Here is a 12,500-nt window from a genome sequence, read left to right on the forward strand (position 1 = left end):
GTAGTATTTTGTTTGGACATATCGTCCCCTTGGAATTATAGGGTTCTACCTACATTCTGACTAGTTCCGAAATATTGAGCTTCAAAGTTTTAGAATTCCATAGAGTTATACTGATAAGCGGAACAAACCTCTTTATAATGTTCAAAAATGCATGCAACTACAAGAATCACCTCACCTCACCTTCTCAAGGTGTCACAGAATAAGACCATTTCAATAAGTCAAATTTGACAAAAATGTCAGATAGAATTCTAAGGGGACGATATGGCACACAATAAAGCATGCACTGTCCACAGCCAATCAGCAAGCTAGTTCAATACCACACAACAGGAAGCATGATACAATGCCCTCCCTCTTCATGTCAGTTGCTTAACTGATCTGACCTGGTCTGGACATAATAGCTTTATCCCTGTGTTTTTGCCATTCATCATTCAAACTTTTATTATGGTTAATTGAAGGGCTTGTCAAATACATACAGTAAATTATACAGTATCTCTTGGTATCCCAGCTTTGTCTCTCTAACTGATAATCATAATTTGAGTTGAAGTATGTTTTTTTTAAACAACATTAGATTCAAACCTATGTAGCATGATAGGATAGAAGCACTAACTATATTGCCTTGAAGTCCAATTCTTCCATTAAGTCCAGGGAGGCCTGGGGGACCCTAAAGAGACACAATAAATGATTGATAAGACTTGTGGAACTGGTAAAGCACTGTAATCAAATTATATGTGATCCTTTAGTGTTGATTCTTACACGTTCACCAAGAGGGCCTCTCAAACCTTTGGCTCCCATTAAACCAGATAGACCCTAAAAGGATTGAATGCGCACAGGCATGGACACAAACACACACACACACACACACACACACACACACACACACACACACACACACACACACACACACACAACAATTTGTACCTGTGACATAATAAATTATAATATAAAATAAATAACGTAAATTAAAAATAAACCCAAGCAGTACACTTTAGATATGACGTGATGTAATTATAGGGTTGATTGTGAGGAGGTGGTAAAGCTAGCTAGCTATTGGACCAAAGATAGCATAGATGTTACCTACAAAAAAATACTTTAAAGACATAAAAAAGCTAAAAATTCCACTGTGTTTTAAAAGCAATATGCATTTTAAAAGCAGTATGACTCAATTTGCCACTTTGAGAAATAATATTTGGTATAATGTTGTACGACTCGTACCGGAGTTCCAGGTTCTCCATCTTCACCCTGGTCACCAAATGCGCCTGGATCACCCAGAGGCCCCTTATCTCCCGGTCCACCCTTGACCCCATCTTTCCCACTGTTACCCTGGAGAAACAGAAGAGTCACGTTCATTCAGAGACACTCACAGTCTTCTGCTCTTTTCACTGTTCCTTTTTGTGATTTCTCTTATGCTTGTCCTTTTTTTAAACTTTTTTTTTTTTTTAACTCAACTTTTGACATAGATCTCTGTTTGGTCGAGGTCACCGAGCACTGTTGGTATGAGAAAAAAATAATAATAACATCCAGCAGCTAGAGCAGCCAGGCAGCTACAGTGCTACACTCTGGGGACATTTTGAAAATCATGCCCCCAGTGTAGCACTGTAGCTGCCTGGCTACTCTAACTGTTGGCTGGGACTCCCATCTGCTTAAAACCACAGAAAACAGAGGTATTCAGATTTGCAAACATAGGCGAACGTTTGCCAACATTTGGAAACAGTTCTTTGTTTGCCTTGAGTTTTCCACAAGCACTCACAAACAGTTTGAAGAGGTTGTTCTCTGCAAACATGTTAGGAGTTGGATAGATAGTTACTGTTGAGATGGAAAGTTTACACAGAATCATTCAAATGTATCTTATCAGACAAACATGTTCGCCATGAATGTTTGCCTCTGTTCAAGGAATTTGAACACACCAGGTCTATAAGCACCTGGCCTATTAGCCTCCATGACTTGGAGAGGATTAACTCTCTCATGACATTACATAGAAACTGGCACAGCGCTGAGTACACATTTGATCAGTTGGAGGTTGGCATCAGTTAGACCACAAACTGGAATCTGAATTTGACAGTGAAACTCACAGGAGTACCACGGAAACCTGGGGGTCCTTGAGGTCCTCGATTGCCACGCTTGCCCTGTTGGGTTAAGAGAGCTGGATTGAGAGCTGGCTTTGTAACATCTGTTATTGCAACATTACATTGGTTGAATTCCATTCACTTGCATGTCTCAGTTCAATTCATTCATTGGCATGTGTCATTGTAAAGTGCACTTTCCGTTTTATGTACCAGTTTTGGTGATATATAAAGCATATAAGTGGTTAAGGATCTGAGTTTCCAAATGGACACTAGAATGTTGTGAATGTGATCACCACCATTGTTCCACTGAACTCTGACGACTGCTCCAGGGAGCTATCCCTGGAACAATTGGTTTACGTTAAATTGTCCCGGATAAGATCATCTGTTGAATGACAATGTAATAATGTAATGTGTGTATACATTTCTTTATTGACAGTGACGATCACATCACTGCTTAAAAAGGGCTATACAAACAGAATTAACTACATTCAAGCGGTTTGGCATGAATGAGAGTGGCATTGGTAGCAGATATCACTCTCATCCAATCAGAAATGAATAAACAGTTTGAATGGACCTAACTGTTGTATAATTCAGGATACTGTATGTGTGTATACTGACATTTCATTCAATGTGAGGACCATACACACACAACTGAATAATACAAATAAAGTGCATTACATGTACAGTAGTGCAGCATATATCAGGTTGGCATATATATTTATAAAGGAACAACAATGAGGTTCTTGGCTAACTCACAGATCGACCGCGAGGACCTGGGATTCCGTCAGAACCAGTGGGGCCGTCTTCACCCTATGACAAGACAGACCACAGGAAACAGATCATGAGTGAACTGAGTGAACATTATGACAGCCTCTGAATGCATGCCAAGTTTCGTGGAATTCCGTTCATGGGGGGCCATACAATAAATTAATATATATGTACATTTAGTGACTGTACACCAACTGGCCTATAGATTAGCCTGGGTGTTCCCATGCTGCCTTGCGCGCAATTTGATTCACGCTGCTAAGGCAGCCTGTAAACTACCGCCCTAATTTTTGCCTCAGATAGGGAACCAATCACAAAACAGGGGGGAAAGCAAGACGATGATGAGCTATGATAGACATCCGTGGCACCCAATAAACGGATCTGGGCATTTTTTTCAAATACGAGAAAATGAACATTTGGTTCCCAGACCACGTCTCATTGAGAAGTGGTGGCGCTAGCCAGGCTACCTATAGATGGCCAGACAAAAGAATTGTACACACAGCACTCATGTACACACACACACACACACACACACACACACACACACACACACATGCACACACACATGCAGGCAAGCAGGCACACGCACACACACGCACACACACACACACACACACACACACACACACACACACAGATAAACACACACACACACACACATGCACACACACATGCAGGCAAGCAGGCACACGAACACACACGCACACACACGCACACACACACACACACAGATAAACACACACACACACACACACACATAAACACACATAAACACACACACACAGACACACACACACCCCATTACCCCCCACCCCCTCCCTCCACACACACACAGAAGCACACATATGCACAAAAAAAACACACACTATGCACACACTTTGACTTTGTGTAAATGGAACATGAGGCAGGACTAACCTTGGGACCTGGTGACCCGTATTGGCCTGGGAATCCGATGAAGCCGACTGCACCGGGGCCGCCATCCTTGCCTGGTTTGCCATCTTTTCCCTTGGGCCCTGCATCTCCCTGAGTGACAGCAGACAAATTACAAGCCACCTTTGCGGTTCCATCCAAGCCATTTGCATATTATTTTCACTTTGAATGTTTATTCAGTTCGTATAAATCCAGTGCATCTTAATATTCAACTCCTACTGTATATGGTGATAGACACAACACGGCTCAATTGTTTATTTGCTCCGATTAACCAGTCACATCTATTCTACGCAAATCTGTATCAAATTAACTTCAATTAACTTAAAACTTCAAACCAATTGTATTCATTTTAGAAGATTTTATGTGACTTTCAAGCGTTTCAACTCTGGATTTACTGTTAGAATGTTCAAAATGTGCCTCAAAAAGTCGGACAGAAACCCAGCTACTGTCAGAGAGCCAGTAAGTGAGTTTGCCTTGTTGGCAAGTAAGTTCGATGTTTTGGCCTTAATTAAGCGCTTTCGCAAATAACATGGAGATGGTGTGCTTATTTGATTCTGGTTATTTTCAATCAAACTCCCCCCCCCCCCCCTCCAAAGTGTAGTTTGATCTTGACCTTGACCTTGACCTTATCAGTTGAAGGTTGTCAAAAGTGATGGACTCACCCTAGATCCTCTCAGACCTTTCGGACCATTATGGCCTTCCTCTCCTGGCATACCCTGCAGACCTTGCCCTCCAGGAGGACCAGGGAGACCACTGGGGCCAGGGGGTCCCTTGGTTGAGAGAGGGGATGGGGGGTACAGAGAGAGAGAGAGAGAGAGAGAGAGAGAGAGAGAGAGATAAGCAAATATATCTTGGGTGTACATAGAACATCATCCAACATGGCCTGCCACGCTTTCATTATTTAATAAGATTAATTATCTTTATATCAATATGAATGTAAAGTTGATTATTAACATGTTATATCTCTAGCTTTGACAACAACTTTATTCATTCATCCCAATAAAGCACCATTTGATTTGATTTGATTTGATTTGAGATGAGAGAGAGAGAGAGAGAGGAAGAGGGAGAGAGAAATTGAGGGAGACAGAGATAAAGAAGCAGGGAGATAGAGAAAGAGGGAGGGTGAGAGAGAGAGAGAAAAAAACAAAGAGAGAAAGAGGGAGGTGTGTGTGAGAGAAAAAGAGGGAGTGAGAGACAGAGATGAGGATGGAGGACAGTGAAAGGCTTCAAATATGTGCAATGGTGTGGCATGGTATTATATGTCATCACATATGTCTTCCTTCATCCATCCATCTTGTGTTCATATCAGTCTTTGTCATCACTAATTCAAACTATGACCCTAATATGTGTACAAACAGGACCTTGATTAAACAGACCACAAGATCGCACAGATAATACAAACCAACAACAACACAATACCAACAAAACGACACCATTCAATACCTACATAGTAGTACATAGGATAAATACACTAAATAACATATACTGTACCGAAACAACACATTCAGGGATGTAGTGTTAAAATAAGAGGTGGATAAACTACTACTTGCGTTTAGCCTCCACTACATCCCTGAACACATTACTTAAAAGGAATGAGAATATGTTTACGTGTTTAAGAGCACAGCACAGTACCTTATCGCCATTCCCCCCCGATTGTCCATCGGGTCCTTTTGGGCCCACCCCCCCAGGAACACCAGGGGGTCCGCTTGAACCTGGGAGTCCAATATCACCCTGGGAGACAGAAAATTAGACAACTGTTGTTAAAGTTCATATGAGCAGAAAATGTATTTATTCCCAGTGGGCTGTTATTACACTGTTTTTAACTAATTTACCTGGTCGAGGAACTGCCCTCAACACACTTATCGTGGGAAGTTCAGCAGAAAAATAGGATCTATTTGTTGCGTACACACGGTTTTAAACATGCACATAATATGTCCTTATCAATGCATATCATTGGTGATTATTTGTCTATATTCTTCAATATAAAACTAAATTTCTCCTATAATACAATTGAGGACCTACTTATTCAATTTATGTCAACAGTATCAAACATGGTGATTCACAACTTCTACTGTTTTCATTTCTTGTTGTCACTCTCTCTGTATTCTTCCCATTGCTTCTGTTTTGTTTTCTTTTCTTTTTTAAGTGATGATGAGATCACAGATCTTCATCACTAAATCCAACTATAGCTCTAAACACAACTGTGTCAGATGAGCAAGCGCCAAAACAATGGAAACAAACAAACAACAAACAAAACAGGCTGATAAACAAACAAACGGGGAACACTCTGAGTCTGCATAAAAGAGTTAGGTGCTTGAAGGTCATGTTCAAGGTCATGTTGAAGGTCATGGCCATATTGATTTATGCATCTGCTCGGATTACACTGAAGGTTCTATTCACCATTTTTGTGTGTAGAATGCTTAGCCAAGAATGGCTAAATAACCAATCAATCAATTGATCAATCAATCAATCACACATTGTGTTATCACACATTTTAATCAGTGTTAAAATTGCTGTAGATAAGTTTCACTCACTGTTGCTCCACCAGGTCCTGGTTTGCCATCCCCACCAGGGTCACCCTGGAGAGAGGTGAAGAGTATCAACACTTGAAATCATTAAAGCAACACGATAGATAGATAGATAGATAGATAGATAGATAGATAGATAGATACTTTATTGATCCCCAAGGGGAAATTCAAGGTCTCAGTAGCATACAGACATCACACACAACATGCACTTACAGCAGAAAAAGTAATATACTTATTAAAAAAAACTCCACTGTACAATAGAGACAGCAGAAGATGAACATGATACTAAAATACTAAATACTAAATATACTATATAAACTAAATCAAATATCAACATAGTGTGCTTAAGGATGATTAAGCATGACAGGTCAGGGACTGAGCCTGTAATTCAGTGTGCAGCTGAGGATGATCACTTCCTTGTTGACATTGTATGACCCTTGGTCTCAACAGTAGCTATCCAGTTTGTAAAAAACGACTAAATGGGTCATGATCCTACTCGATCACATAGTGTAAAATCAAACATTCTGGGCACACATTGGCATAAGTCAGTGTAATATAAAGCATTCTAGGCATTCATTGACATAAGTCATTGTCAAAAGAACTGTATTGTGTTGCTTTAATTGGCAATTTAGGTCTCGTCATGGATTTTGATATAGCACTGTCATGTGTAGAACAAACACACTTCTCTAGCAGTGGAGGGAAAAGTGTGCTGTTTCCATTTTTGAAACATTTTTGCAGTAAGTCACTTGTTTGACGTCCGTCTATTGTTAGCCATAATTCCATTGGAATCAGTGTATCAATTAACACTGGAGTAATACGTGTGTATTACAGCTGCTGAAAATAGAGGAACGGTTGCCGGTTCGAGCCCCGACCAGTGGGCCGCGGCTGAAGTGCCCTTGAGCAAGGCACCTAACCCCTCACTGCTCCCCGAGCGCCGCCGTTGTAGCAGGCAGCTCACTGCGCCAGGATTAGTGTGTGCTTCACCTCACTGTGTGTTCACTGTGTGCTGTTTGTGTTTCACTAATTCACCGATTGGGTTAAATGCAGAGACCAAATTTCCCTCATGGGATCAAAAAAGTATATATACTATATACTATACTGCTTATTTTTATGCTTCAATTCTATTTTTAGAGCGTATGTGAAGTGTACACAAGGAAAAAAAAAACGTGGATTAACACAATGTTGTGCCACTTTAGAGACGGGGGAAGTGCCAATTGACCAATTCATGGTTAACTCTTCACTGCTTATGTCTTACTTGAAGTGTAAATTCCCAGTTAGTGGCATATCAGTGAACCCTGAAGACAAACCACACACACACACACACACACACACACACACACACACACACACACACACACTGGCTGAACTCACTGTTTCACCAATGTCACCTCTGTCACCCGGCCAACCAGCAATCCCTGGAGCACCCTGAGAGAGAGAGAGAGAGAGAGAGAGAGAGAGAGAGAGAGAGAGAGAGAGAGAGAGAGAGAGATAGAGAGAGAGAAGAGAAAGAAGAAGAGAGGGAGAAAGAGGGTAAGAGAAAGAGAGAGGGAAAGAACAACCAAGAGAGAGAAGAGAGAGAGGGATGGAAAAAGAGAAGAAAAGGAAGAGATGGAGAGAAATAAGAGAGAGAGAGAAAAGTGAGAGAGAGAGAGAGAAGAGTGAGTGTGAAAGAGAGAGAAGGGAGAATAAAAAAGTGAGTGAGAGAGAAAAGAAAAGAGAGAATGAGAGAAGAAAATGGAGAGATGGAGATAAGAAAAGGGAGAGAGTGAGTGAGACAGACAGAAAAGAGAGAACGAAAGAAAGAAAGAAAGAAAGAAAGAAAGAAAGAAAGATTGATCAATGGCATTTTGGCAGGTCTTTGTTAATTTGCTACCACAAAACAAAAATAAGAATTCTTGGTACACTGTAAAAAAAAAATATATATATTAAAAAATACAGTCAACCTAACCCTGTCAAGGCATCTGACTGAGTTATGTTTTGTGTAGTACAGTAGTTTCAGGTTTGTTACAGGGTTATTGGACTTAGACACATATAATGTTTATGTCAGTCAAAGCAACAAGATAAATAAACTGTGGGCCAGATGTACGTACATTTGCGAACGTAGCGTTATCCGCGTCATGGACAAACCACAGATTGCGAACGCTGTCAGACCCAAGTTTCCGTCGTATTTATCAATCGTTCAATCCTTAGTGTAAACTGCGCCTTTCTCTGCCTTTCTCCGCCCATAAACACAATTTACCAACGTCCACAACTGAATGGCTGCGCCTACATAGGCTACAAGTACAGTTGAATGAAGTTAAAGGAGAATTCCGGTGTGATATTGACCTAAAGTGTATCGAAACATGATACCGAGTGTGAACGTATGTCTCATAGCCCATCTCGGCTTGTCCCCTGCACTCCAAAATCTGGCGCTAGTTAGCCGATGCTACCAACATCTTTTTCAATAGTGGTGCTTCGGCATCGGGCTAGCCATGCAAATAAATCACTGTTTTACACCCATTTACGAGGCTCAATGTATCTCCACACTTCATTGGTAGACTTCCGAGGGCCCTGACATTTAAAACGAGACATTGAGAACTTTGAAAAAGCACTGGTAGTTTACTTACAAGACGATTTATACAGACAGTATCTTCACGAAGTTTAGCGTTTGCAGCCATCTTGAATTTAGTCACGATAAGTCGAGCAACGAGTAAGAATGAACAGCTATGATAAGGGATCAGATTCCAAAAATAATTCAGTGGAAATGCATGGATTCCAGTTGCTGCTCCTGGAAGAAACTGGAATCCATGCATTTCCACTGAATTATGTTTGGAATCTGATCCCTTATCATACCTGTTCATTCTTACTCGTTGCTCGACTTATCGTGACTAAATTCAAGATGGCTGCAAACGTTAAACTTCGTGAAGATACTGTCTGTATAAATCGTCTTGTAAGTAAACTACCAGTGCTTTTTCAAAGTTCTCAATGTCTCGTTTTAAATGTCAGGGCCCTAGGAAGTCTACCAATGAAGTGTGGAGATACATTGAGCCTCGTAAATGGGTGTAAAACAGTGATTTATTTGCATGGCTAGCCCGATGCCGAAGCACCACTACTGAAAAAGTTGTTGGTAGCATCGGCTAACTAGCGCCAGATTTTGGAGTGCAGGGGACAAGTCGAGATGGGCTATGAGACATACGTTCACACTCGGTATCATGTTTCAATACACTTTAGGTCAATATCACACCGGAATTCTCCTTTAACTGATGACAACATTAAAAAGAATCAAACCTTTAGCGATCATTAATTAATAATACCATACATGATAAGATGTCATCAAGCAGGGAGATAATGAAGATCAGTAGTTCTACTCAAACTACTTGTGCACGTAGGATATGGAAGATTGGTCAAATTTAGCAAGTAGGAAAGTTTAAGTGAATGACGTGAAAGTGAAAGTAAGACATTCGAAAGGCCAACGAAAGTTAATGTTGCAAAACTGGTGCTCTAAATAGTGATTCTGTTGTCTTTGAAAGGTTCTCTTATTGACACATTGAACTGCAATTTGGATTAACACCTGCTTTTACAAGGTGGAAGTATTTAGGCACAGAATAGACGTGCGCTTTCAGGAGCAGTCTTTGTACAGTACATACCGCGTAATACATAACCAGGCGCTCTTTACTCTTCCCCTCCTATCTTTTTACGCTAAACTCCCACTTTCCCCTGGATCCTCCCATGAATGCATATGCATGACATGAAAAACGCAATCTGCCACTTTCAGCTCCCGCGACAGGCAGTTTGCACTTTTACATCATTGCGGCCTGTTTGTACATACCTCGCAATGATTTTACAGGCACGTTGCGAAACAAATACGTCTGAAGTGGGCGCAAAAGCGTTAGTACATCTGGCCCTGTGAGTGTGTTTGTGTGTGTGTGTGTGTGTGTGTGTGTGTGTGTGTTTGTGTGTGTGTGTGTTTGTGTCTATGTCCTACCGTTATTCCTGGTGGTCCTTGGCCACCTGGTGTGTGTGTGTGTGTGTGTGTTTGTGTCTATGTCCTACCGTTATTCCTGGTGGTCCTTGGCCACCTGGTGTGTGTGTGTGTGTATGTGTGTGTGTGTGTGTGTGTGTGTGTGTGTGTGTGTGTGTGTGTGTGTGTGTGTGTTTGTGTCTATGTCCTACCATTATTCCTGGTGGTCCTTGGCCACCTGGATCTCCTCTCTCCCCTCTAGGCCCCTGTGGGAAAGATATTGACTCAAACTCAGAAAGATATTCACTCAAACTCAGAAAGATATTCACTCAAACTCAGAAAGATATTCACTCAAACTCACAAAGATATTCACTCAAACTCACAAAGATATTCAAAGATATTCACTCAAACTCAGAAAGATATTCACTCAAACTCACAAAGATATTCACTCAAACTCACAAAGATATTCACTCAAACTCACTCAATAACTGCACACTTGTCCAAACACTTCATAACATGCACTTCTGGCCACTTTCAACCATGGCTGGATCAGATTACACGATTTCAGCAGGATTTTGACACGATTTTGACACGACCGACAAAATTCCAGCGTTGTGTAATGTGTAATGTGCCATGTGTAATGTGGCCAATCACCAAGACGTGCCAAGAATTTTTGGTTCTACGATAGTCAAGACTGGAAGACAAAAATCATTGTGTAATCTGACCAAGCCACGTTTTACTATATTGTGCGCTCAATTTACAACAATTAAAATGAGAGCACAATTTAGTAAAATGAGCGCACTATTCAGTAAAACGTGCGCACAATTTACTAAATCGTGCAGATATTTTACTAAATCATGAGCACGTTTTACTAAATCGTGCACACACAGACAGACACACACACACACAAACACACACACACACTACCCACACACACACACACACACACACACTACACACTAACACACACACACACACAAACACACACACACACCACTTTCAAAACATAAACATAAACATAGACGTAAATGTAAACATACAATCCGGCCCGTTTCTCCAGGTCCACCTATGTTGCCGTCGCCCCCTGGAGGACCCTGGAAGAATAAACAGGACAGTGACACATCCCGAACTGACACTTGCTCATCTCACACAGTCCTGTTACCATTTACAAAATGTTTCTTGTAGAGGACTCAACAGCGTGCGGATTCTTTGTGAAATGCAACCGAACTATTACCTGTGTGCTTATTACAGCAGTAAAATGAATCACACATGCTTGCAAATCTACTGTGGCAGATGACAAGCACATATTCTAGTACCATATCATGAAATACTGTACTGGTAGGAAACTGTGGATATGTAGATCACAATTACAATACAAGTATAGTATAATTACAGCAGCTATAATACAAGAATTTCTCATTAGCCCAAGCAAACACAGAAATAGATTTTTTTATTGCTCAAATAAAAAAGGCATTATATATCAAAATGTGGCATGAATCATATTGGGCTAAACTGTGTCATGGATACCATGTGAATGACACAGAGAAAACAATACCATCATGTTTCTCCTATGCTGCTAAGCATTGCTTAAGAGTTTTTCATAGGTGGATAGGCCTTGCAAGATTTCTAGTAGATGGATAAAGGAAACGGCGTCTGGGGTCGGTCAGTGTCACTCACAGGCTTCCCTTGTGAGCCTCGTTGGCCCGTTTCTCCTGGTCGCCCGTTTTCACCCTGAGGAATACAAACAAGTAAAGTGTTGGAACTAGCATTTATGATAGGATGCCTAGAATTCAAGCCAAAAGGTGACAAATGGATGAAGCACAGACAGTGCTTACACATAAGAATATTATGGATGTACAGTATATCATATGTGCCTGAACACGTCTCTTATTTTGACCAGCAAACTCATATGGCCACATAAGATGGTGGAGGTGCAAGAGAACTTGGCTTGCGTCCATGCAGTAGCCGGAAAGTCATGGGTTCGAATCCCGCTTGCCATGGCTGTGCCCTTGAGTAAGGCACTGTCTCCCTGCAAGTGGACTCAGTAAGATACTTTGGATAACGCCATCAGTGAAATACATAAATTAGAATTTAAAAAAGGGCAGCCGTGGCCTACTGGTTAGGGCTTCAGGCTTGTAACCGAAGGATTGCTGGTTCGATCCCCAACTAGTAGGATCGGCTGAAGTGCCCTTGAGCAAGGCACCTAACCCCTCACTGCTCCCCCGAGCGCCGCTGTAGCAAGGCAGCTCACTGCTCCGGGTTAGAGTGTGCTTC

The 12,500-nt window shown here is 41.3% G+C and overlaps 1 protein-coding gene across 4 annotated transcripts in view; it reads right to left on the reverse strand.

The window, feature by feature from the left end:
- Positions 1-12,500, reverse strand: part of LOC121700171 (collagen alpha-1(II) chain-like) — a 45,261-nt gene that overhangs the window by 14,391 nt on the left and 18,370 nt on the right. For all 4 annotated transcript variants that reach the window (XM_042082972.1, XM_042082971.1, XM_042082970.1 and 1 more), the window contains 13 exons: positions 11,904-11,957; positions 11,267-11,320; positions 10,439-10,492; positions 7,658-7,711; positions 6,293-6,337; positions 5,391-5,489; positions 4,421-4,528; positions 3,744-3,851; positions 2,820-2,873; positions 2,070-2,123; positions 1,213-1,320; positions 754-807; positions 608-661 (listed from right to left, as the gene is read on the reverse strand). In XM_042082972.1, the coding sequence (XP_041938906.1) occupies positions 608-661; positions 754-807; positions 1,213-1,320; positions 2,070-2,123; positions 2,820-2,873; positions 3,744-3,851; positions 4,421-4,528; positions 5,391-5,489; positions 6,293-6,337; positions 7,658-7,711; positions 10,439-10,492; positions 11,267-11,320; positions 11,904-11,957 (900 nt within the window). The remainder of the gene's footprint in view (positions 1-607; positions 662-753; positions 808-1,212; positions 1,321-2,069; positions 2,124-2,819; positions 2,874-3,743; positions 3,852-4,420; positions 4,529-5,390; positions 5,490-6,292; positions 6,338-7,657; positions 7,712-10,438; positions 10,493-11,266; positions 11,321-11,903; positions 11,958-12,500) is intronic.

Source organism: Alosa sapidissima, chromosome 24 (genome assembly GCF_018492685.1).
Source record: "Alosa sapidissima isolate fAloSap1 chromosome 24, fAloSap1.pri, whole genome shotgun sequence".
NCBI lineage: Eukaryota > Metazoa > Chordata > Actinopteri > Clupeiformes > Clupeidae > Alosa > Alosa sapidissima.